This window comes from Myotis brandtii, unplaced genomic scaffold (assembly GCF_000412655.1).
Source record: "Myotis brandtii unplaced genomic scaffold, ASM41265v1 scaffold374, whole genome shotgun sequence".
Classification (NCBI taxonomy): Eukaryota; Metazoa; Chordata; class Mammalia; order Chiroptera; family Vespertilionidae; genus Myotis; species Myotis brandtii.
In genome coordinates this window covers 6,875,637-6,903,162 of record NW_005364372.1, presented here as the reverse complement: position 1 = coordinate 6,903,162, position 27,526 = coordinate 6,875,637, and the positions used below count along the sequence as shown (strand labels likewise).

General features: G+C 35.0%; 1 protein-coding gene across 4 annotated transcripts in view; it reads right to left on the bottom strand.

Annotated features, from left to right (window-relative positions):
- DGKB (diacylglycerol kinase, beta 90kDa) overlaps positions 1 to 27,526 on the bottom strand; it is a 543,595-nt gene that overhangs the window by 366,993 nt on the left and 149,076 nt on the right. For all 4 annotated transcript variants that reach the window (XM_014544666.1, XM_014544667.1, XM_014544665.1 and 1 more), the window contains 4 exons: positions 22,969 to 23,086; positions 20,422 to 20,510; positions 20,215 to 20,331; positions 12,573 to 12,671 (listed from right to left, as the gene is read on the bottom strand). In XM_014544666.1, the coding sequence (XP_014400152.1) occupies positions 12,573 to 12,671; positions 20,215 to 20,331; positions 20,422 to 20,510; positions 22,969 to 23,086 (423 nt within the window). The remainder of the gene's footprint in view (positions 1 to 12,572; positions 12,672 to 20,214; positions 20,332 to 20,421; positions 20,511 to 22,968; positions 23,087 to 27,526) is intronic.

The window sequence follows — 27,526 nt, the reverse complement described above, 5'->3', positions numbered from 1 at the left end:
AGAAAAAAAATTAAGAGAAATATAGGCATTAGAAGACTCAAGGATATTGGAAAATGGTAACCAAATAAAAATATTTGAACATTCTTTTTGTGGTTGGGATGAAATCAAAGTAATGTAATAATGAATAGAACACTAGATGGTATGCTGTATTCCTCCAGGATTTGGGTTTCCTTTGACAAATAAAGCTGAATTAATTAAAGCTCCCATAAATATTAGCAACCAAATTTGAAATGATAAATTTTATCATCAAATTGGATAGCAAAGGGTAGGCATGGAGGTCTCAACAGAACTAAACTATCTTATTCCACATGAAGGGGACATATAGGTTTAACTAAGGAACAGACAAAGTGAGTCAACAATCATTGCATATATTGTATACGTGAAACTGATGTATAGACAGACCTCAATTTATTGTGCTTTGCTTAATTATGCTTCACAGGTGTTATGTTTTTCACAAATGGAAGATAAGACCCTCCACCAGCAAAAAAATTATGCTTTATTGTGATACTTGCTTTATTACAATAATATGGAACCGAGACAACAATAACTCCAAGATATACCAGTAACTCGCTTTATTTCAGAGTTCTGGAACCAAACCTGCAATATCTCTGAGGTATGACTGTATGGACCAAAAGTTATATGTGAATCTATGTTGCTTTGGTTCCAAGTGAAGTTGAGAATAGACAAGTTATCTATCTATATATAAGCCTAAGTGACTGTCTCACCATCCAACCGGTAGCTATGACGTGCACTGATCACCAGGGAGCAGACGCTCAACGCACTGGCATGGAAACATGGAACAGACTAATGAATCTCAGAGGGAAGGGGGGCGGGGGGAGGGCGGGAAGAGATTAACCAAAGATCTTATATGCATACTAGAGGCCCTTTGCGGGTCCCTTGGCCTGGCCTGTGGGGAATCAGGTCAAAACTGGCAGTCCAACATTCCCCGAGGGGTCCTGGATTGCGAGAGGGCACAGGCCAGGCCAAGGGATTCCACTGGTGCACAAATCTGTGCACTAGGGCTCTAGTATCTAATAAAACTAAGGAAGCATGTATATGAATATTTTATGATCACCACCACCATTTCATTAAAACCAACATGTTACCTTTGCAAGGTGAAATTTATCCTTAAATATCCAGTGATGAAAAGATTCAAATTTTTATTGCACTTAAAATTTAAAAGTTAGAAGATGGAAATGATATAAAGCATTTATTTCCACTGAAATTCAATTAGACCTGGATATCTGACCTGCCCTAACCTTGATCTTTCTATAGAGGGCATAAGTAGAAACACCAACCCAGAGGTTCAAATATTTGGGAGCTTTTATGCCAGTTTGTGGCAATTTAATCTAACTAATATTTAATGAGAATGGCCAATTTTTCATATATTTGACAACAATATTTTCTAAAAAGGATAGAAAAAGTATATCTCATTCTTTTAATTTGCATTTCTTGATTATTCATAAGATTTACATTTTTAAAATATTTTTTAATTTTTTGTATTACATTTACAAAACGGTTTTCTTTATTATGCCTATGTTTACCTTGATTTATACGTTTTTATATTTACAATTTTTTAAAGAAATTTTGATTTTTCAAATCTGTCAACATTTTCTTTTATCTTTCCCATTTCAGGAAAAGGTAAAAGGGCCTTCCACAAAGCAAAAATTAAATCTTTAAACCCATGAATGATTTGTTTTGGATAGGTATAAAGTAGAAGTTATATTACGTTAGTTTCCATCTGATTATACAGTAATCTCAACACCACTGATCCCTACCATTCCCTGCCAGATTGGATACACAACCTTTATCATATACATTATTACATAGAGTTCAATATGGTTTAGACCTCCTATCAGTTCTGTATATCTTCTAGAGACACTATTGCATTACTTTGATCACTGTATCTTGAATAAACATATGCTTGAGATTTGTTAAAACAGGTCTTTCCTTATTACTCTTCTATCTCAGAATTATAATGTATTTGTGTAACATTTATTCTTCCTAGAAAACTTTGGAATCATGTTGACAAGCAAAAAATATTTCATGGAAATTACATTAAGTAATTTGTAAATTTGAAGAAATGTATGTTCTTTGTAGTTAAATTTGATTTTCTTCAGTATAATTAGACCTCATAACTTAGTTTTAATTTTTTGTTTAGGGATAGCATGATCTCTTTCCATTTTGGTCTGATTCTTTTTTGTACTATGGATTTTTTTCATCCTCTCCTGAAAATTACTGATTCAGTTGGCCTCAATGTTGATTTTCCCCCCATGCAGATCTGAGATATTTTAGTTTCTGATAGGCATTATTTTTTCTCTACATAAATTTTGACCTTTGGGTTTTCCCTTTTAAGTCAGTATATTATAAAATAGGTGCTTTCCTCAGTATTCTTGATTATGTAAAACAATTGCTAGTAACCTGTGCCTCTGCTCAATGCAATAAATCTTCATTCATGACGCCCCCCTAACTTTTAACTACTATGCTTGTTTCTTGTCTTGTTGCAAAATTATTACTATTTTACTTTGGCAGCAGGCAGACTTATTTATACTAATATGCACTTTGGCCATAAGCCATCAGTCTGCATTGATAGTTGTTGCCAAAAGGCAAAACCAAAGGAAACAAACACTACTGCATCGATTTCAGCATTATTGTTGAGGTGTAGTTCCCTACCAACACAATTTCACATGGAAGAAATTAATCTCTGACCTCAATTACAACAGTAACAATAAAAGTGTTTTCTCTAAGTGAATGGTTTATTTTTATGCCTATATTTCCTCCTTTTTCTAAGGTTCCTAAGAAACTCAGGGACAAATTTGCAAACCACCTCAATCAACTTTGTAGATTACTGTGACATGAATTTCTAAGTCTAACTTAATTTTGGCAAAACAGTATGTTTCCTATTATTGCTTACTGCATATTTACATAAACTGCCTTGAATATTGTTGGTAATAAGTTGTAGGATAATTTAATTCATTAAAACATGAACCCATATCCTCACTTTTGAATCAGGCGCATTATATTCTTTGTTTTGTTTGAATCTATCTCACCGATTTTACATTTTGAATATTTTAGTCCTTCTTAAGGCGATGTTCATTCTTTGGCTACAGATTTTAGATTTTCATGAGATTTTAAAGTAATTGAACTTCCCATTATGTCATATCAGCTTTTGGTTTCTGGTATTCTATAAATCAGAACGAAACCAAAGAGGTAAAAGTTGGTTTCCCTAAAATATATTATAACTTGCTCTAGATACAACTATATTTTAGGCATACAATATCATAGAAATGTATAGGAATGTTTTATAAAATTAACTAAAAATAGTATTTTAGTCCTAAAAATAGAAATCTACCATATTCATTTAGGTAAACACAAATAGAATTAGTCATAATAGATTAACTTTTTCTCTAGAATAGACTGTTTATTAGTATATGCATTCTACATAATAGGTGAACATAAAGATGGGTTGTTCAGAAAACAATAAAAGGAATCTAACTAAAACAATGCAACATAAATGGTTCATCTCACAATGTATGATAGAATCAACACTTAGTTTTGATGGATCATTTTCCCATTTCTTATACTATGTGCCTTTAAAGTATATGTGCATGAATGCTGTGTGCAACCAAACTAAGTATACACATTTTATAAACATTAAAGCTCTCCAGTGCTTAAGGTGTTCCTTATTAGAATTTAAAGCAGAAAACAATTGGCCAAAAAAAGGAACATACATTAAATTTTTTTGTATGTTTTGTATAGAATTTAATTTTATACATTAAAAAAAATTAAAAAATACTTAAAAGCTGCTATCCTTTACAAACAATGCCATGAAATTGAGTCTGAGTTAGATTTCCAAAATATAAAAAAATGAGATTCCTTTTTGCCTATCATTACTGTGATGACAATTATGAATTGATCTATAATGAATATTAATTAAATGAATATTAAGAAATGACATTGATGAAACATTTATTGAGCACTGCCAATGTGCTGTGTCCCACTCTTTAGACAAAAGAGAAAATTGCAAAGGCACAAACCCATGGTACATTACATAAAGAATCTCAAGAAAATTGATGACTTCAGTAACTGTGGTTAAAGGTTAAAGAGGTAAATGGAAAAGAATGGGGAAGCAGCTGAAAGGGTGTTAATGAAAACTAGAGTTCAGTGCAGCAAGTCTCCTCCTTATCCAACTGTTCACACCTTCCCATCAGACTCGACACTTCTAAATATGTAACTAGGAGAGGAAATAAGGTTACAGAGAATCCAAAATCCAAATTTCAGAGGCACAGGGAATTCAAATATCTCCTTCCCTCCTTTAATTGTATGATATTTAGTTTTGAATTAGTCACTTGTTGCTGTTTAGAGAGAAGTGGTCAAACAGAAAGAACCCATAATACTTGGACTATTAGAAAGAAACACACACTAAGCATTGCTGGGTTGCAATGACTTGGTGAAACACATGTTCTAAGGAAAGCTTTAACAAACTTTATGCTATTTAAGACCCAACCACCATACCTACAACGCATGCTTCTGTAGAATTCTTATCATCGTGGAAGTGCAAGCAAGATCGGAAGAAGAGAATATAGCCATATGGTTCTCTGAGGGTGTTATACATAGAGATAAGGAGACTGCTGCTTCAGCAACACAAGTTGGCCAAGTTTACAGTCACAATGAAGAATGAAGAGAAGTAGAACTGGAACCATGTGAATCAAATCTAAAGAATATGTTTAAAATGTATATTTTCCAAATAGTTTTGTTTTCCTTTGTTTGAGCTAATGAGTTTTGCTATTTATCTTGTTGGCAATCTTAAAGGTTAATTTTAAGTAAATTTGGATATTATAACAGAAGAAAACATTCCAGGAAGCGCACACCACTATCTGTCCAAAGGACATGATGATAAACATATTCTTTGTTTTATGTCATATCACTTCCTGTCAATGAATATTATTTTTACTATATATTCTGATATTATGTGTTTAAAAGTAAGATAAAATAATTACCTAAAGTTAATTTTTAAATGTTTAAAGAATCAATAGTTTATTCTAAAATGAATTTTTGGTTTTAGAAAGCAATCCACTCACTACGTTCCTGATTTGAAAATGTGTTTGCAGTTCTGGAAGAACTAAACTGACATCTGATTCACCTGTAGAACAAAATAATACAGTTTAGGAAAAATGTTACTTTGCAATATTAATTAGAGAGTAACCAGGAGTAGCCACTCTTCATACAGATGTTCACAAAAATGTTATTTATAATAACAAAATAAATAAGTGAAGCATGCTAGATATACTGTTTCAACTAAATTATGATATTTTCACATGAGACAATAAACAGCCAATAACAGTGATGTTCTGTAGTATACAGAAATAAATATTCAATGATATAAGTTTAAGTGTAAAAATAGGAAGTCACATGATATATTAAGTCTAATTACAAAAATGTCAAAAATGTACACCTAAAAATCAAGAGGAAAACTTTAATAGTTGTTCTATTTATATATAAATAATCATTCTTATATAACTGGTTACAGATTTTTAAATGTTTTCTCATTTTATATTGTATTTATAACTTTTACTTATAATAATAATAGTTAACAGTAATTATAAAAAATGACTAAGTAATTAACCCCTTAAAGTACAGAATAGGGAATATTGTAGTAATTTTGTATGGTGCCAGGTGGATACTAGATTTATTGGGGTGATCAGTACATAAATTATATAAATGTCTAACTACCATATAGTACACATAAATCTAACATAACATTGAATGTCAACTGTAATTGAAAAAAAAACTAAAATAAGTAATTAGCACATTATTTAAAGAATAAGAACTTAAGTTTTAAATAATAATGTACACTAATCCTTTTGTGTCTAGAGAAAACTAAATTAAATAAATAAGATAAATATAATAAAAATTATATTTATCCCTGGAGGTTTGTCTAAGTGGTTAGAGCATCAGCCCGTGAACTGAAGTGTCCTGGGTTCGACTCCCGATCTAGGGTATGTACCTGAGTTACAGGTTTGATCCCTGACCCCGTCAGGACGTGTGCAAGAGGCAACCAATAAATGTGACTCTCTCCCATTGATGTTTCTCTGTTTTCTCTTCCCTCTTACTGTCCCTGCATCACTCCCTTTCAGTCTCTCTATAAATAAATGGAAAAAATATCCTGGGGTGAGGATGAAGAAAACAACAAACAAAAAGACATTTATGATCATTTTCTTCATATTACTGTTCAAACATAAAGTTTAAAATGCTACTCCTCATGAGACATTTCAAATCCTCTTTTGTTAATAGAGACACAAGAAATTGACTGCTTTCTTCAAACTGAAGGATCATTATAAAAACGTGTATACTCCTAGATACCCAGTTTGCCTGATCATAAAATATATATAACTTGGCAAGGATGTAAGATAAAACCATCATTCTATAGAAGTCTAAGAATCAAGGGGACTTTATCTAGCCTTTTCACTGATTTTTGTGACCTCACCAATTTACATGCTATCAAAAATAATTTTGTATTACTAAATGAGGCCATTATAGTGAAGGAAGATTTATGGATAGGATAGTAATAAAGTTATTGGTTAACACATAGAAGTAAAGAATATTTTTACCAACACCATAGTCTACTGTGGGTATAAATTTCACTCTATGCTTTCTACAGATAGAGGATAAAATGTGACAGTAATAAGAGTCATAGGTCCAAAAGATAATAAACCATGATACACAGCCAACAGGGATTTGTTAGATAATGAAGGATCTCTAACAATATATCCTTCTTTGTCATTAGATTGTTTCATGAGATTAAAAAACAAACAAACATCTTTTGCCCTAACCAGTTTGGCTCAGTGGATAGAGTGTTGGCCTGCGGACTGAAGGGTCCCAGGTTCGATTCTGGTCAAGGGCATGTACCTTGGTTGCGGGCACATCCCCAGTGGGGGGTGTGCAGGAAGCAGCTGATCGATGTTTCTCTCTCATCGATGTTTCTAACTCTCTATCCCTCTCCCTTCTTCCCTGTAAAAAATGAATAAAATATATTTTTTAAAAAAACACCGTTTAATGCAGGTTAATAACATAAAGGTGAGTACAAATTTAATGAAAGCAAATCTGTAAGGGACCAAAACAAATTGAGCCAAATCTGTCTTGTGTTGGGGTAAAATTTAGAACATAATGAGTGAGTGGATTGCATGCTAGTCGGGCCATGTTCCCAATGGAATTATTGCATTTTTTTTGTATTGATCTTCAATTGGGATTAGACAGCAGAGGTTTCTGAATGTGATCTAGAAAAAGAATTAAGAATGCCTTTTTAATGAAGTCCATGAAACAAAGAACATCTGTTTTGGCAACCAGTTGGTAAGGATTCATGGCCTTTTATGGAAATTAAGTGGCTTATTAAGAACCTAACTGAATACATTGAAGTCACTTTTTATTTGTTTGGAGGAGGGATGAGGGAAGACCTTCAGGAAATCTACCTTTGTACACAGTGCTGAATGCGCTTTCACATAGCAGTAATCCGACTGTGGTTGTAATCAATTTTGCTGAAAGTGTTTCCAAAGAAAGCATTATAAGTACCCGCACACATAAAAAACTCATAAAAATCTTGATAAAATTCCTACACTACATAAATTTTAAGCAAAGTAGTTTTATGACAGTATCCTCAAAATATGCTAGATGCCAAGTGCAACCCCAAAAAACAGTGATTATATCTGATGTATGGAATCACTGAAGATTACATTTTTATTTCCATTTCAGAGTAGTTGGTTTTAGTCCATTTTTATGGCAATAGGCACCATCAAGAGCAATTGTCTGTGGAAGCCATTTGTAGTGCATGCTTATAAAAGCATGTCATCGGTGCAGAAAAGATGCTTACCTTAATAATTTCCATAACAGGAGAATGCACATATATGGTTAATAACAAGTATTAAAGTTAATAACAAGTATTAGGGAGAAATTGAAAGGCTGAGAAGGGTATTACAGAAATGTTGAAAATATGATGTCCTAAAACCTGAGAAGATGTCCTAAAATATCACAAGACAGCTTGACCTGGTAATATATCATTTAGATGCCTCAATTATGAGTTAGGGGTATATAGTGAGTTTATACCACTCATTCAATAACCAATTCTTGACCACAGAGCCAAAGCAAAGGAAAAAAAAAACAAACAAACACCGCAACAAAAGTAGATAGCTTAAGTCTTCATTTTATATTTTCTAGAATGTGACAGATATATTTATTGCCATTTGCAATAACTGAGTCTGAACCTCACTTGCTTTTCTTAGAGAACATTAGCATGACAAACTAATAATTTTTAAGAAAGAAATTGTTACTAAAGAATAAAAAACAAAACAAGTTGTATTATTTGTGAGTACTAATAATGTTCTTTAAACAAAAGATTAAAAATTTACAGCAGTGATGGGGTATGAATCATTCCTGGAATATTAATGAGAGTTTACAAATTGAAAAGCCTCCGAGGCCATCAGTCAAGAGCAGATTAAGCAATTTTGTGGACAGAACAACTTTATTAATTTGTCTAATTTATTAGTATTTAAACTGTTAATGGGTTTAATAGTTAATGTAATTATTCCATGAGAAGAAAGAAAACTTTGATTTCTACTTTACCAGGCGGGGAAATTTTAAAGCAACGTTTAGGCTGATTAATTAACATATACACAATCCCAAAGGTTTTATAGAGCAGGTGTACTTAAGAGAATTACAAGTAGTTCAAAGTATTCTTGATATCTAGTATGTAAGGTGATATGTAAGGATTGGGTGGGTTGCTCTAGTCGAGCCTTGTTTACCATTCTGGAGAGTTTGGATTTCAAACAAGGAATCACTGAAAATGTTTGCTTTAATACAACTAAGCAGGAAAATATTTTTGAAAGTGGGTACAGGAAGCAGAATGGAGGGTCCATGGAAAGGAGGCAATTAGGAAGCATGCTACTAGGACAATCCAGGGGAGCAATTTGTGAGGGTGACCTTTCAGGTGTCACGGTTGGGCTGAAGGAAAGAAAAGGATTAAGAACATTAATATGGGCCACCTAATGATGAATTTGATATTCAGGATGAGGCAGCTTTAATGATGAGCCTTAGGTTTCTGGCTTGGGAAAGTAGGGGTTTTAAGATTCTATTCACAGAGATGAGACATATAGGAGAAAGTCCCTTCAGGAATTTAGAGAAAGGGTGGGAATGATCAGCTCAGTGCACAAGTTCTGGAGTGGCACTTCCTGGGTTCCAATCCTGAATTGCTACTGCATAGCCATGTGACACGGGAAATGCACTTAACCTCTGTGTCTCAGTTTCCTCATATGTAAAATGAGAACAGTCATAATATTAATCTTATGATATCACTGTGAGGATTAAATTAATTCATATATAACATTCCCGAGAACTGCAACACCTTCATAATGTCAATTGCTACCTCACCCACTCTCATTACCTGACACCAACAACCTTGATTCCAATAATCTTTGGTTCAACTGTAATCCACAGTATATTATTCCTAATATTCATTACCGTACCTCACTCTTCTGCTCTAATTCCCTCATCTCCCAGCTTATATTTCTTGGTCAGTCCTTATAATCACTCTCATGCATACCCTCAACTCTCTGGCTACACTCTCCTTCTATTAGATTTGATGAAACACAGTCTCTCTAAGGCTGTACTATGCCTATTCTACTCCTGGAAGTGGAATGTGGATGGAGAAATGTGACTGACTATGGCCATAAATATACTCAGCCAAGCTTACTGGTCTTGTTCTAAATTTATAATCATTAACAAGTTACTTCCCCTTAACCGATGATATTTCCTTGATACATTAAGCTCCCATTCTCCTAGGTGAATGTTGTGTACCTTCTTCCTAATTCTGAAACTTTTCACCTCTTATGGCCATCTTGGCTCTCAGCAATGACCCAGTCCCTATCTCTCTGAGAAAACTGTAATGTCATATATTTTTCCCATTGTTGCCTCTTCAACACAGAGGTATGTTATTCTTTTTTTAATGTAACTCAAAATCTTCTATTAGCTTCCAACTTTATTCTGAGTAAATACCAATAATCTTACCATGACCTAAACTTCTCTACAGAAGATGAAAATCTTCTGACATCTTCGACCTCCTCTTCTACTATTCTTTCCCCTGCTCGCTCAGGCCCCAATCTCCTTGATGCCCTTCAGATATTTCAGGTTTCTCTTCCCTCTGTGTCTTTCCAAGTCCTTCCTTGGAGAACTCTCTGTCTCTGAAGTTCTCTCCCCACAGAGCCACATGGGTGACCCCCTCACATTCCTCAACTCTTCACTCAACTATCTCCTTGCTGAACTCTTTCTTGACCACCATTTTTATCATAGCCCCAGCATTTCTTCTCCCCTTCTCCTGCTTTAATTTTCTTCTTTACATTTAAAATACAACCAGTATTTTAATATAACTAGGTACTAAATAATTTACTTATTGCATTGTTTATTTTCAATTTCACCCCATTGGAATGAAAACTCTATGAAGGTAAATATTTTATTTAACCTTTTACTATTTCCCCCACCTATAATATTTTTGGCACATAATAGACACTCAATAAATACATGTTTAATGAATGAATAAAAGTTTGGTACAGTAGCTGGTATAGTACACGTGCTCAGTAAATAAGTTATTTTGATTACGTTAAGTAAAAATAATACATTGGGCACATAAAACATCATGGCCCTATAGGCTGCAGGTTTGAGATTCAGAAAAGGAGGATGAACTAAATATAAATTAAGTGGGTAATGAAACAAATAAACAGGATCCCACTGGGAAGAAGTTAAGGGTGGAAAGCTTGTGACATGCAAGGGCAGAGCACAGAAATGCATCAATATAGGGCAGGTTGGAGTCATGAAAGCCAGAAAAGGTACTAAAATGCAGCATCCAGAGAAACACAAGAAGGAGCAGGAGAGTGTAGATGAAAGTATAGATGAAAGTCAGTGAAAGGTAGAAGTTGAACGATAAAACGGTCAATAGGGCCTAATACTTCAGAGGAGAGAGTACCAAGAAAATGATAAAACAGCAAATAATGAGATACATATCATGATTAAAACTGCAGTAAGATTCTGTGCCTAAAAATAAGTCTTCAGAATCAAGTGAAAAAAAAGCAATAAAAGGGTTTGCAAGATTAATAGAAGAATATTCACAGGACACACATTCTTTACCTTTAATTCTCTCAAAGAAAGAAGGACAGAGTAACAGAAAGAGTCTATCTCATGTTTGACTTTATGTGACCAGAAGTTGGTGTTAAGTGGGCCAAAGAAGTAGTCCTCCTCTGGCTCACACAATAGAACTCACAAAGGCAGCTGGGTGACAGGATGACATAATACATTAGTTCTCAGAGATAAATTCTGAGACCAAGAATGCATCTAAACTAGTTAAATTACTCCACTTTTTAAAGAGCAAAAATGTATGAAAACTCTACAAGTCTTTTCTCTTTAAGAAAATACTATAAAAGTATACAAACAACACCCACATTCATCTAAAATAAAAACTATTTTTACACAGCTCTCATTAATTTTAATTAATCTTTTTTACTACAGGATGTCTAATAAATTTTACATGAAGAAAGGAAAGTTAGAATTAGTTATTGCTAGTCTCAGCAATGTGAAGGTATTTTCCTTTGCTTTATATTTGCAGTTTGAGAAAATGACGAGTTTTTAGTAATTTTCTTAAAGGACATTTAAAATACAACCAGTATTTTACAGATAATTACAAAATGAATCATAAGTGGGTACAATTGAGTAATTTGATTAATTTCTAAGTTGACCTTTAGAAAAGTATTTGTCTAACGCTTCTTAGTTGTATTTTTATTATATCCAACTGAAGTTGCAGCTACTTAATTTTCATGTGATTTTTAAAAATGAAAAATGCACTGTGGATATAAAATCATTTGTTTTGTAAAATAACTGTTTCTCTTCAGAAACAATTTGGGTTTTGATTTGTATTATGAACATTCTCATTGACTATTTGCTTCTCTTTCTATCAAGGCTTGTTCTTTTCAGAGTTCCTTTATCTTCCTTATCCATTTTTCACTTGTAAATTTAATGCATTAAGTAGTTACTTTTCTGGTAGTTCAATGTATTGTTCACTAATAAAAAATAAAATACTCCTGATGGCAATGCCTAGCTTTCTTTAAGGTATGTGTCCTCATGCTAGGTAGCCTCAGACCCAGATGAGAGACCTCCACATTGCAGATATATAATGTGCATCCCCAGCAAAATTGTCCATAAGAATAAATTCATTATTCTGGGAAGCTGGATCTATAAACCATGTAAAATGTAGAGGAGTTCTGCCTATACAATTTCTGGTAAGTACAGCATGACTCAGTGTTAAAAGCCGAGTCAGCTTCAGGTAGACACACCTCACTAAAATGTTTATTGCGCCATGAAGGAGAAAGGAAATACAGCGGGAAAAGGTATCTTCTCTGAAGCAATGAAGTGTTTTATATCCGTACAGTTCTGCCTTGATCAATGGACAATTAGCTCTGGAAGCGTTTAGCGGTAAGGTCTCCGAGTCAGTCATAGGAACCCCAAGTTATAGCAACATGATGAGAAGTGAAACTCACCAGTACCACTGGACAGATTGTTGTGGGTGGTAGAATATGGTCCTTCAAAGGTCCGCAGTCACATTCAGGTTTTAGATGAGAAGCACATTTATTATGCAGCTGGGAAAGGAGAGAGAGGACACTCTCACATTTTGCACGACAACAGCAAACATAGGACAGATTGTATTTCAACTCAGAAACAGTAAATACTTTAAAGGTACCTTAAAAGAATTATAAGTACAAACAAGCAGGATCATAATCAGATGCATATTACATTTGCCCTTATATATCTACTGTAAATAAACCATGCAGCAACTTTTATGACACAGCCCATATATTTCCTAATTCTCAGAAATGTTTATATTAAAAATGTGCTTTAGGTTTTATACCAAAAGAAACCTGATTTCTCCGACAAACACACATTATTGTCCATTAAAGTTCTTCCTTAGCATAATCTTGCAACCACTGTGCACTGTAGATGCTTTTTTTTTTTTGTGACCCTCCTGTTTTCTCAAAGTCATTCCAAAGTGCACAGCTCAGTATGGGGCATAATTGATCCCATCATTAGTTTTAACTTTGTAATTCAATATGTAAATGTAACCAGAGATTCATCTCAGTAGGAGCAGGATATAAATATAAGAAGATGATTATCATTATAAAAATGTACCTTTATACTGTATTTATCAGCTCTACATCAACCTAGTGCATAATCATACAATGTATTACTTACTTTTCAACATATATAAACCTAAACAGATACTTGAATCAATGTTGGCCATACATTTAAATTGAGATGTTATAACATAGTACATTAAATAGTGATTATGTTAAAAAAAAATTGAGGTGGTAGGTTTTATTGGAATCATACAGATTTGCTAAAGTAACAGTTGTTTACTTAAATGCTTCTAGGGACTTCTCCTGCCCCATTCCATATCAATTTAATGTGAAATATTATAATTTTAAAAATTATACTTGTTAAAAATGATTTAAAAAATAAATAACATCTCTTATTTAAAACAAAAAAGGAACTATATACATCTTATTGCAGTTTTGACTCAAAAGCTCCCCCTTTTAAGTCACAGTTAAATTAAATTTCACAATAAACTTACCTCTGTAACAGTTACTTGGCAACCAAGGATAGGAGTATACAGAGTGCTGATTTACTGTGGGTGATGGCACTCTATGGAAGGGGGTATTTCTATTGTCCTTCAACCAAGAAAGTCTTCTATGCTAACTCCCTGCCTTGGATTTGGAGTTAAGGCTACTTGTACTGTAGCCATGCACATGTGGCTGCATTATCTGAAATAAAAGCACCTTTACACATTCATCCATAATTAGCAGCTCTGCTTGTCAGCAGCATGTTAACTTCTTATAAAAAAAAGTGGCTTAATCTAATCAGGAACTGCTGATCTTTGTCAAGAGGCAAGAGATGTTGAAAATAAAGAAGCAGTTGAAGCCACAGGAAAAAAACAGAGCTAATTAAATGAACACTGATTTGGGAAATGCATATTTTCTTCAAAATAAAATTAGTGACTAGCTTAAATGTATTATTAACTTATTGTACTTAATCAATTTTCTTAGACTAAATCGTGGCCCTGGAATTTGGGATTTAGAGATAATGGATTACCAAGTGTTATGGGTTGAATTAGATCCCCAGATTAGATATGTTGAAATCCTCACTCGGGGTAGCTATGAATGTGTTCAAGTTCAGATGAAGTTACACTGGAATAGTTTGAGCCCTAATCCAATGACTGGTATCCTTATAGAAAAAGAGAAATCTGGACACAGAAAGATAGACATGGAGGGAAGAAGGCCATGTGTGACAACAGAGTTCGGGATTTGGTGATGAAGCTGCAAGTTGAAGAATAACAAGGATTGCCATCAACCACCAAAACTAGGAAGAGAGAGGCAAGGAAGAGTTCTACCCTATAGCCTTCAGAGGGAGCATGGTCCAGTTGACATCTGATTTGGATTTCCAGCCTCCAGAACAATGAGAGAATGAGGCTACATCACGCATTTTGTAATATTTTGGTCTGGTAGTCTTAGGAAACAAGCATGCCAATCAGTGTGAAAACTGAACCAAAACCAAGGACAGACTATGTGTCTTCAGGCTCTTAAGTACCAGGGTTTCCCAGAGAAAAAGCTTTAGCTTTCTGAACCTGCACAACCTCTCTAAAACTGAGAATGCAGAAGCCCTTATAAATAGCAGGATCCAAGATAAAAATTCTTGTGTGCACAGGGTGAGAAAGTACTGATTTTTAATCTTGGCTGCAGTTTCCAGTGACTCTGAAGGACAGAGGGGCAGGGCCCTTTGAACATCTTGCCAGCATTGACCACACATGACCTGTTATAACAGGATTTTTCTGTTTTTAATTTCCTTAACTGGTTAGATTTACTGAAGATAGAATTCAGTTCAAAGAGCCTATCTTTATAACTAGAAGATGGCAAAATAGAATAACATCAAGAAATCAGAGGTACGTACTTAAAGGAGGTGTTAAAATGGGTTTATAACTTCAAAAGTTTATCTGAACTTACTTGCATAGCTGATGTATATTTGAATATTGCAAGATTTCTTTAAAAACTGAATTTAAGTCACATATGTAAAATATACATTTATAGTAAGAAGAGTAGTATATCAGTCATTAAATTTAACTTAGAGAGGACCTTCTCTAAATTAAGCATTCCATCAAGAACTTTGGGTGGATTAGGGAAATAACGTGTATATTGGACCAGAGCTGGATCAGATGGTAGTCTAGCAGTGTAGACAATGTCAGCATGCAGACATACAACCACTGGAGAGCATCCAGCCTTTCCTTTTGGTGTGGATTAAAAGAACAGCAAGTATTCAGAAAAAAAGAAATAGTATGTCAAGGAAATGTTCAAGAAAGTTATGGAATTTAATATGTTCTTGAGATGTAGTAAACATTTAAAGTGGGTCCACTGAAGGGATTAGAGTAAGCACAATATCAGGTAGCAGGGGAGCATGGCCTTCCCAAGGGACTGCCCACCAATATGGGGAGCCACATAAGGGCACCATAGAAGGGAACAGTATATACGCCACGTGCCTTAGCTTAGGGTCTGATATTTGAGGAACTGAAAAGCAGGTCAGGATAGGAGGTGAGGGTTGCATTTATTATCACAGAACTATTAGAGGTTGCTGAAGGTGGCATATGATAATAAACTAGTATTTTCAGAAAATGATCTGGAGGTGATAAGCAGCCTGCATTATAGGAAAAGTACCTTCTGTTAAGGAGATAAGCCAAGAGATTCAGATCTAATCTAGTTAAGAGGTGCTAAGAGCTTGCACTTGGGCTGTGAATGATGGAGACAAAAACTGAAATCTGAGAAAGAGAGAGAGAGAGAGAGAGAGAGAGAGAGAGAGAGAGAGGTATTTTAAGGAGAAAATTTCAAGTCTCAGTGATGGGTTGGCTATAGGAGATAAAGGTGAAAGACAAGAATAAAATAAGTAGACTTCTAACTCTATTTCCAATTACTAGAAGCATGATGATACCAAGTCTGATAGAGTTAGAATAGTTGCTATCAGCTTCACCTAAGATTTTGTGAGAATCAGTATCACATGGTCCTGGATGTTTTCAGAACTGGAACTGCTGTTACAACTTTGACTGGGCAACCACCGATCCCTCCAGAGGGGAGAGAGAAATGGCATGAGTGATATTCATGGAGTGTCTTCTGAGAGCCAGGAGTTGGGTTTTGTGACCCTACATAATATGTTACCTAGGTTTCACTATGATAATAATTGTCAATTACTGAGCACCTACTATGTATGAGGTTCTGTCCTAAACACATCTACTTATTGAATTATTATTAACAATCCTACAATACAGATATCATTAACTCTATTTTACAAATTAGGAAATGACCCAATACCTGGCCCAAGATTACACAGCTACTATCTTATTAGATGGAGAATGACCATCTTAATAATCTAATCAATCTGACTTCTAAGACTGGAGCCATCTCCAAAGGTAATATATAAAAGGAAGTAATAGCATTTGGAGAACCGTGAAATGAAGTAAACTTCTCTGCACTCTATTCCTCCTGGACTTCATTCAGATAGGCTTTCTAAAAGCTCCACATCGATGGTGCCATATTCCATCAATGCCACAACTTCTGCTAGCTCTTTGCTACATGAATAGCACTTTCTGGGATGTATGAAGACATAAGAAAGAAGATTCCGTTTGTTTAAAGGCAATCAGTAGTCGTCGGTGAGCATCGGTCAAGAACAAATCAACTTGACACTAAAATTTGCACACCGTGGTTAAAGAAGAAAGTATGAATTATACTAAATATATAAATGGTCTTAGTAAATTATTCTGTTTAACCGAGGCACAAAATCAATATATTAATTAGTTCTTATAATTGCTTAAAATAAAAAATCCAAACGTACTCAGAGGCTAGAGTTACTTTTGATAAGGTTATATATTTTTCTGAATATATGAGAACTCTTATTTTTTGTGTGATTCTTGTTTCACAACCCAAATACCCATGGGACCCTGGAGACCATGGTTTACAGCAAATAAGCTTGAGGTGGGCCGGAAGCCTCAGGATGGAAACAACTCAGGCTGTAAGAGGACAGCCATTTTTTCTGACTCTGCCTTAACCCATGGTTGGCTTATTTTCTGAGTAGAACTGAGGGATATAAAGACATTTACAGTTTAGACCAAGCATGTCAAACTCACGGCCCACGGTCCGCATGCGTCCCACAATGAATATTTTTGCGGCCCAGCCAATATAACAGTATGTAAGAAATGTTTTAATAGAAATTTCATAACTTAATTTTTACAATATCCTGTTATACATAATTATTAATAATGAACTACAATGTTTGCTAATGACTGATTACTATCATTGTGTTGCATATTTCCCTTATGTGCAGATGCACTATTTCTCTCCACTAATACCAGCAGCGAATATTTTAGCAGCCGATTGCCATGTCATTAGTCTTGGACTGACTTGTTTGGGGTGCGCAACAGGAAATATTTTGCTTTCGGAGAACAAGGAAAATTGGTTTATTTGCATTAAGCTTATTAATCTGTGCAGTTATTCAGTGTCTGGTAAGTTAATGTTCAAGAAAAAATATTAATTTTTATTAAAATGTTCTATTATTTTATGTTAATGATTACTCATTTATTCCAGCCCTTTGTATTCAGCATATCTCCATCAAAATAAACCTACGTTTCTATGAAAATTGAAGCTTTTGTTTTTTGCAGCCCACATAGACTTAAACCTTGTTTATTTGGCCCCTGTTAGCCTTTGAGTTTCACATGCTTGGTTTAGACTGTGTTCTGCCATAGTGAACAAATAGAATTATCTTCATGTACACATTGATCTTTAGTTAAAATGTTAGGGCCTGTTGTCTGAACTTATTTAAACATAAAAATCCATAGATTTTTAAAAAGTAAAGATTATTCGGAAGTGGAACTCTTCTGCCTTGTAAAAAGGAAGGACCTAATTTCTTGCAAGGTTGGGGCCAGGATCAAGACCAAATATAAATGTCCAACTGGTAAATGGTTGAGCTAGAAATGTAGATTTTGGAGTCATTGACGAAAGAAATTATTAACACAAAAGAAATAAAATGAGAAAAACAAAATGGAATACAAAACGAAAATAATTTCAAAATGCCATATCAGTAGGGAACCACTAGTAATGGGAACTTTGTGGAGAGTGATTCCCATAGAATGGAAAGGGTGGTAGACATACTTCATAAAGATTAAATGCAGATGGGAGGAGAGGTGTCAAATAAAGAAAATTCTGAAAGCTCTAAAGCTTTGCTATTAGGAGAGGTAGCAATGCATATTTTTAGTGTTCAAGCTGAGTACACATTTAAAACACATTTTTTTTTCGGGAAAAGAAAAAGAATAAACCTAAGACAAGACATTTGAAATCTATGAAGAATGAGAAAATAACTTGAAATAAAAAGAAGAAATAAATTCTAATATTCTCTAGTTTCAGTTTCTGTTAAAAATGTAACTAGGAAAAAAGTAACTAGTGAAAGATGCAGTATATAGAAAAAATAAGAGGAGCAGGCTCCTACAAAATCTATATATTTCATAGAGGTACAAGAAAAAAATAACCATTTTTAATATGCATAAATTTTTTAAAAAATAAAAATCCTGGTTTTCTTAAAACTGAGGACTCAGCATGTTTGAGTAATTCTTTTTAAAAAATATATATTTTATTGATTTTTTACAGAGAGGAAGGGAGAGGGATAGAGAGTTAGAAACATCGATGAGAGAGAAACATTGATCAGCTGCCTCTTGCACACCTCCCACTGGGGATGTGCCCGCAACCAAGGTACATGCCCTTGGCCGGAATTGAACCTGGGACCCTTCAGTCCGCAGGCTGATGCTCTATCCACTGAGCAAAACCGGCTAGAGCTGAATAATTCTTATGTGTAATTTAAATCATTGTTGGACACCCTATTGTAATAACTAAACACTTCAAAAATAAAACTGTTTTTCATAATCGAGGAAGTTTCAAATGTAAATACAATTTAATATCTGAAAACCATTGAAGAAAATGTGTTCGCTTTAAAAAGTATTTAATTTTATTTTTGAAAAGCAAGTCACAGTTTGTCTCATTATCCTATGTGTATGTGTGTGTTTAAGAAAAAAATTTTAAATGGGGTGGAGGGAGTGAAGGACACTACAAAGAAACTCATTTGCTTAACTGAGAGCTCCTACCTGTTTCATTTCCACAAAAGCAAGAACAATTTGTCCTACAACAAGAGAACTCAAACACTAGCTAGAAGCAAAACAAAACAAAACCAATTGGCAAAAAAAAAAAACACACACACCCAGTCCTATAAATAAATTTTTATTATGTTGTCAAAAATGGCTATTCTTGAAAATGTCCATTCTAATTAATCCCCAGAAAATAAAGATGAAACACTAGTGGTACCACCTAATAACTGCATTTATTCCAGAGGTTATTTGAAGTGGGCTTTAACAATTATGCAAACCAGGTGAAGTCCTAAAGTTTTCCAGGAAAGACCAATTTGCCTCTTCTTTTTCTATTGTCAATACCATAAATGAAGTTACCTCTACATCTCTTATCTTTCATTTTATGATTGAACTAAGGGAACAACGTAACAACATGTTGTAAAGAAGGGATAAGTGAATTCTTAGAAGCATCAATAACTAAATATGAACTCACTTGCCTCTCTACTTAGCCATGTGGTCAAGGTCAATTTGCTTAGCTTTCCTTGACCTTAGTATCTTTACTATATAATTAAGCTTTGCACCACATTGTTCACTCTTCTACCCTTTTCAAGTCCAGAGATTATGAGATTAAAATGAATTTACATATGTAAAACAGAAAACTCTAGCAAAATAGGGTTGTGGAGGGGAGGGGAGATGAACTCTATCCAATCAGGATCCCATGCTCATTGCCCACACCTGGCTGTGGCTCCACAGAGCACAAGTTGCAAAATGTGTGACAGTATTGCCTCTGAGGCTGTCACTAGCTCTAAAATTCTGGATTCTATGAGGACAAATCTGACTCCAACCTTCTCCCTGTGGGAGCCAGATGACATAATGCTTAGTCTGAATTCAGAGTGCTCTTCCAGGGTTGGACTCGGAGAGTTTGGATACAGTCTTCAAAGTGAGTGGATTCTAGAGATTTGCTTTCCAATGTTACTCACTGTGATATGACACCAAACACAATGCAGTCCTGTCAGGCCCTGGTAACATTTGACAGTTTTATGGCACTTATCACACTTGGTTGGGCAGTTGCCTTCAACCCAATAATGGTGCATGACCTAGAACAGAACAAGAAAGTGATGGTAAGAGGAGACTTCTATGAACCATTAAAGACCACCCTCAGGAAGCCAGCCCAGCCACACACTTACATCAGTGTTCTTCTTGGACTTCACATAGGTCTTGATGCAAGAAGGAGGCGCTCTAGCCACACAGCGCTCGTGCACGGTGTACTTACAAACTGCAAGGAAATATGGACACACATTCAGAGCTCATCCTGGTCCTGGTTGCCGTTTTACAGGGAAAGAATGACATTAACAGAATCTCATTTCATATCCACTGCTCCCTAATCAATCCAATCAGCCACATCAAGGAAAAGTCCAAGTCGACTGTTTTTACCATGGAATACAAAAGACCAATTAGCACAGGAAATATTATGCATGTGAAAAACCAAGACTCCTCTATCATGGCATAGCAGGAAATGCTTAATGAAATCAGAACTCCCTCAAATTTTTCACAATAACTTCCAGATGACAAAAAAAATATATTAAAGGCAAATTGATGACTGCCAAATGTCTTGGTGTCATTTGCTAGAAAAAGAGATCTATATTTTACGAAGTATAGGCATGAGAGCAGCTGGCAGTCATGGGAATAAAAGTCCATGAGTTTATGCTATTTGGTCTATTGATTTATCTAAACCTTAAATGGCTGATTAGTCTATTTCCAGACAATAGATTTCATCATACAAAGCCAGGCCTTTAGAGACAGTCCATCCCTCCTCGTTTGTCCTCATGGCATTGTTTGTCCAAAAGGAACAGCCTTCGTGAGGCAGCTTGTTATAAAAACACACAAATGCAAAGAAAATTTATATTTATAAGCCAATATGCATCTATACACATAAAACATATCTACATATCTATGTAAATTGTGACATAAGACCAAGACATATATTTCATTGACATCTTCAAACTATTTCATGGCTTGGTTATGAAAATAAACTTAGGACTATATACAGATATTCTTTTAATAACAGAACAATTTAGAGTTCTAAATGTATTAATGTATGGAATAAAAATTAAATAAAAAAACAACCATGTAGCCCTCTTAACAAAACAAACAAAAACTAACCACTGCATAAAATTTAAACAAAAAAAGTCTAATCCACATAATATTTATAAAGTAAAACTTTTCCATTTTATCCACATTTGCAACACTGAGGAAGAAAACACACGTACTCTCTTTTTTTTAGAGGGCTACATGGTTGTCTTTTATTTAATTTTTATTCCATACATTTATTCCAGACAACTAGTTGCAGTAGGCAGGTTTGTCCATTTGTCTTCTATATGGACAATTATATGAAGAGTACTGCATTTACCACACTAATCACTTAAAATTTGTGAGCAAAAATTCTCACCTTAACATCTCTCACCTTATTTGAAAGTTATTGTGTTTCCTATGCTCCCATCAATGAAATCTACCATGAGAAATAATTTTCCTTACAAATACTAGAACTTTAAAACAAAGTACTTCCCCTGTACATGGAGAAGGTTCTAGTGAAACGAGCCTTTCAAGTGGAACCACCATTTAGAAGCTGAAGTCAACACCTGACGATTTCATGTAACTTATTAAAATCCTTAAACAAGAAAACACTTAAATGTGGCCCTGAAACATGTTTTTTAATGAGCTAACACATCTGAGAGAAAGTCAATTCTCAAATATACTACCAAAGAAACTACTTGCTAAAAATAATACCCGAAATGACATATTGTCTGAAAGCCAAGTAAGAGATTAGATTTAATATAAATACACAAAAACGGCATGTGTTTAATAAACTTGACAGTTCCATAACCGACAAGGGTGTAGATGGACAAATCACCTGACCAAGACAACTTCTCACTTAGGTGAGGAGGACACAATATACCCTCTGTTTTAAAAGAGGCATCAGGGGATGTAAAAGTTTCTCAGACATACATGGTGCAGATTTAAAAACTCTTAGGTGACTTATAAATTAATTTTAAAGTAAACTATTAGAAAATTCTATTGGGCATGACTCACTTAATAGAATACAATGAAAATTGCAAAAATAAATGTACTGAACTGAAAATAACACCCACAGCTCATGAACTGGCAAGGCTTTGGGTTCCAATATACATTAATCACACAGGAATTTTCCTCACAATAGCATTAAAAATAATGTGCCTATGTTGTAAGATTTGTGTATATTTCTTGTGATTTCTTAATTTGAATGCAAAGTGAGTCAATTAATTTACCTGTTTTTTAAAGGCCTGAAGGAGGTGACTCCTGAGAAATCAATGTAAATAAGGTGGCTAACTTAGAAAGAAAAGAAACAAAAAGAAGAGAAAAGAAAAGGATACATCTGAAATAGATATAAATAGGAGAAACTCTTGGAAATTTTTATAATAATCTCAGTAGAAATGGAAACAATGAATAAATTAAACTACAGTGAAAAGAAAATGGCTAATGAACTGGAAAATCTCCTTAGCTTTTTTCTAAAACTGAAGAAAGTTAAAAGGAGAGTGGCTTCCACATTCAGAAGTATACCACAGGGAAGTATAAATCAAAGTTACAGGCAGGGTCAGGATCGTTCCCTAGGTCTCCATCTACAAGTGGGACATTTCCATAAATCTCCCCCTCTCCTGGCTGGAGGTGATGACGTGCGGGCAGAACAGCATACTCACAGGAGCAGCAGAGGCCCTGCTTGCCCACCCCGATCAGCATGTTCAGGCAGAGGTTGCAGTAGGCAGGTTTGTTAAAGTGCTTGAGCCTCCACACATGCTGGCCATCATCTTTCACGTTCTGCACGGGACGTAAGAGAAACAGATTGCACTTAATGAAATAAACAGTGGAATATGCAACTGCCAATAACATTCAGAGCTGGACTGAAGCACTTGAAGACAATCTGTTATTTCATCCCTGACTTTCTCCAAGGTCGCCACAGAGTCTAGAAAACCACATGTGAGCTGGTGGAATGAGACCCTGCTAACAAATCTCGGATGCTATAGCAACCCACACGTCTTTGTCTAATGTCAGCGGTTCAACAGCATGTCCCAAACTGTCATGATGACCTACCAAACGGAGGGACGTGTCTGCCTCGACTTTGAATACCTTCTCCTTAGTACAATCCCATAAACAGATACACGAATAAACAATAAACAAAGAGAGATGAGTGAAAGCGCCTCACAGCTGACAGCCTGGAAAGAAAATGTTAACCCTTGCTTAGTAGTCGGAATAGGCAAATTTTATGTCGGTGGTTAGATCTTGTCAGAAGGCTGAAGGATGGGGTAAGGAATAACACTTAAAGGTCAGTTATTTGTGCTAGTCTAAGGCTATTCTAAAGAATTCCCTATATGTTATAGTTTATATTAATATATTTTTGTATGTTTCCAAGAGTAAAATTTTTTAAAATTAACCTTTTAAAGACCTAAATTACATAATCATGGTTTCCTCTTTTTTTAAATGAAATATGAATAATTGTAATCTCATAGGAAGGTAGTAAAATATTAAAACTGTATTACTGTATTTACTTACAATAATCACTATGGTTATTTGCCACAATAAAGCCTTAAATTTATATTAATTCACATTTTAGCAAAACAACTGCAATTATTATTTATTCTTCTAAGTAAAACACTATATAATGTCATAATAGCCACTTCACTTAATAGGTATTTAATCACATCTGCATTGTTCAAGATTAAAGTAAAATGAAATGATGATGCTTAAGAATGTCCTGAACTCCTTATGAGAAGTTTACATGTACTAAGTAAAGTTATTACATATCATTACTTTTGTTAACATTACTTTCTCATTGATATCTAGTCTTTATGTATCACCCACCCAATTGTATCAAATTCCACTAATTTCAGATATCATGTATTGGTATTATGTCAAAACCTTTATAGGTCATAAATGGCCAAGTTGTAGCAAATGAATATTAAGAAATACATTAACCTAACAAATTTTTGAGCACTTACGCTGTGCTGGGGCACGTACTCTCTAACAGTGGAATAATATAAACCTGCCCAGATCATCTCGTTTCTCTTGATTAAAATAGATTAATTATGTTTCCTAGCCACTTTTTTTTTATTTCCAGTGAAGAGATACACCACCAAATTTATTGAACCAGATTAGATCCATAATAATTAGTTCTTACATTAGAACCAGAAATGTCAAATTTGCATCAGAATATGAAATATTAGAGGAACTGCTTCCTGGGAGGTGGTGCTCCATGGGTCTCTGAAATGTCTGTACATTTTGTAAGCACAAGAACTGTCTTTTTTTCCCCCCAGACTATCATTTCAAAGGTGTTTGAGTAACAAACAGCTTTAAACAATGGAGTTGTGTGTCACCTCCAGAGCAGAGGGTGGGTTAAAATAAAATTAAAATCTCATTCATCTCAGAAAAGTTTAAGCAGGTTTATTTCCTGCACAATATAAAAAACTTAGTTTCCCTAAGACGTGGTTCCACGCTCTGATGGTCTGCACGGGAATTCCTTGGGCCGGACTCTATCACCCTTCTGAGATGCTTGGGTCCAGAGGACTGGCTCAGGCCTGCTTGCTTCGCTGTGAGCTAAACGTCCTTAGTCTCTGACCCAGGAGTTTCATGTCCTCTGTTAGCATCCAGAATGACACTGGCAAGCTCACTTGTTCACTTGTAAGGAGGCTAACATTTCAGACCCCTCCCAGTTCTTGACAATGCTGATTCACAGTTCCAACAAAGAAGACGCGAGCTCTCAACAGAAGCACTTATGCAGAAGGTGTCACGGAGGGGGCTTCAGAAAACATAAGTGTTTTAATTTTCTTCCAAAACATATGAAATGGGCTTAGTAGCAATTTCTGGACCCAGCTCTGGTTTGCTTGAGTCATAAGATTTCTAGTATGTTTATCATATATGAACAGAATGCTTTATATAACTGTTCAACTTGGCTATATTTTCCAAACTGTTTATGTTTTTAAATTTCTGTTCCTTCTAATAAGAATAAAACATCCTGATGTGAAAAGTTTAAGTATGAGGTTGTTAATTTTTCAAAAAACATATTGATAAAGCTAATGGTTTAATGTTTAAAAAACATTTTAAGTGAAAAGAAGAAAGGAAAAATCCAATTTTCATATGCACTGCTGTTCTTATCATCCTTGTCTTTTTATTTTTAAATGATTGTCCATTACATGGGAATTAGCCTCATCCTGTTGAAGAGCACATATGGACTAAGTTAGCTGGCATTTTCCTTATCAAAAATAAACAAGTCTGAGCGTGGGTGTTCTGTCAATCAGAACACTTAGCCATGTTACAGGCTGCACGTGATGTACAAATCCATTACCCAGACATAAAATGCTTTACCAAAAAACAAATTAAATAGCTTTATAGCTCTTAGCCGGATATATTGCCAAAATATGCAAAAGATGAAATATGTATGTGACTTCAAGAGGAGAAATTGAAACTAGGAGCCAACTGCTTCTCAGCAGTGCAAATTACACTCCAACTCTGTATTTTCATGTCTTGTCTTGTTTGTCTTATTAAGATTATAAACTTGGGGGGGGGATAGAAGAATCTGTCCCTTGCTATATTCCATCAGCCAGTTGAGCATGTTCCTATTAGTACTTCTTTGCAAATAAATATTTATTGTCATAGAAAGAAATTACTTTTGTAAGAAAGAAAAGGGGAGGAAATGTGGAAGGCTCAATTCCTGGCTTCCTCTGAAAATGTGGATACGCCATTTCACCCTTCTGGCCTTCCTCTCTACTAAAATGAAAGTACCCACTCTCCTCTCCCGGGCCATGGCGTGGGCTTTCATGATACAACACCTGTGAAGGCAATTTAGCTCCTCAGAAGCCTGGTGTTATATCAACAGCCAATATGATCAATGTTATTGGGCTGAGCTTTGTAACATTCTAATGTTTCAGCCAAAAGTTTTCGGAAGGATGTCTGTAGGTTTACCATACTTTATTTCATAAAAGTCTTGTTCTTATAGAAATGCCTTTCTAATATTTATAAAATACTGTACTTTATAAAGAAGCAGTTCAGGGATGTGGTTGTGACAGAGACATGCTTGATGAAAGGGAGGCAAGTTCACAAGAAGCGCCAGGTCTTCCTCTCTTTTTCATCCCCTGGAAGTCAAACGGAGGTTTCAAAGGAGAAACGCCCTTAGGAACTTTTGAAATGTTTTTCATTATCAACAGTAATGTCTAAAGTTTTCATTATTTTCCCTGAATACATACATTCAAGATCACACATAGTGTTCAACTGTACCAGGACTATTATCAATAATACCAGGTTTTCAAAAGACCTCCAGGAGAAATTCCACCGATGTTCCCGCAGAAGTGCCCCGACTCCCACACCCAGCCAGGTACCGCTTCGACTGACTTCAGGTATAACATGGAGAAGAGCTAATGTTGCAAATTAATTCCAACTCATTAAATAATAAGCACTATTAAATTACCTCACTTTTCTAGAAATACGAAAGTAACTTCTGTTTCAGACTAAATGATAAGCTCTATCAGGCCTGAGCAAAGGGAATGCAGGGAAAAGTTTTAAAATTCTGACTGGAGTTGCAATCAGCTCCTTATCTCCAGATCACACTTCCTGAAGACAGGCTCAGACCTTGGGGTTCCAATGCAAACGCAACAGGAAGAACACCACCGTCATTCTCCTTGAATGGCCTAATCTGGAATCTCAAGATCTGTTGGATTTATCCAGTTTAACAGCTTTCTATATTGAGCCATGTAGGAACAAAACAACTCAAACAAATTAAATTTTACCAAATAAAGCAGTGGTTCTCAACCTTCTGGCCCTTTAAATACAGTTCCTCATGTTGTGACCCCAACCATAAAATTAATTTCGTTGCTACTTCATCACTGTAATGTTGCTACTGTTATGAATAATAATGTAAATATCTGATATGTAGGATGGTCTTAGGCGACCCCTGTGAAAGGGTCGTTCGACCCCCAAAGGGGTCGCGACCCACAGGTTGAGAACCGCTGAAATAAAGTGTGGAAGGTTAGTTTTCTGAACACAGCTTAATCTATGAATACACCATCTCTTCCTCTCCATTGTACTCAAAACTTTTCTCAGGGATCGCACTTCACCAGCAATCAGGAGGCAAACCAAAGGATTCCTTTTACTTTATTGAGTCAGGCCAAGAAAAAACAGTGTCCTAAAGCATTCCAATCAATGGCAAAGTATTAACTACCTATAGGTATTAAAGAGCAGGATTCTGTGAGCACATATAGCAAAATCAAT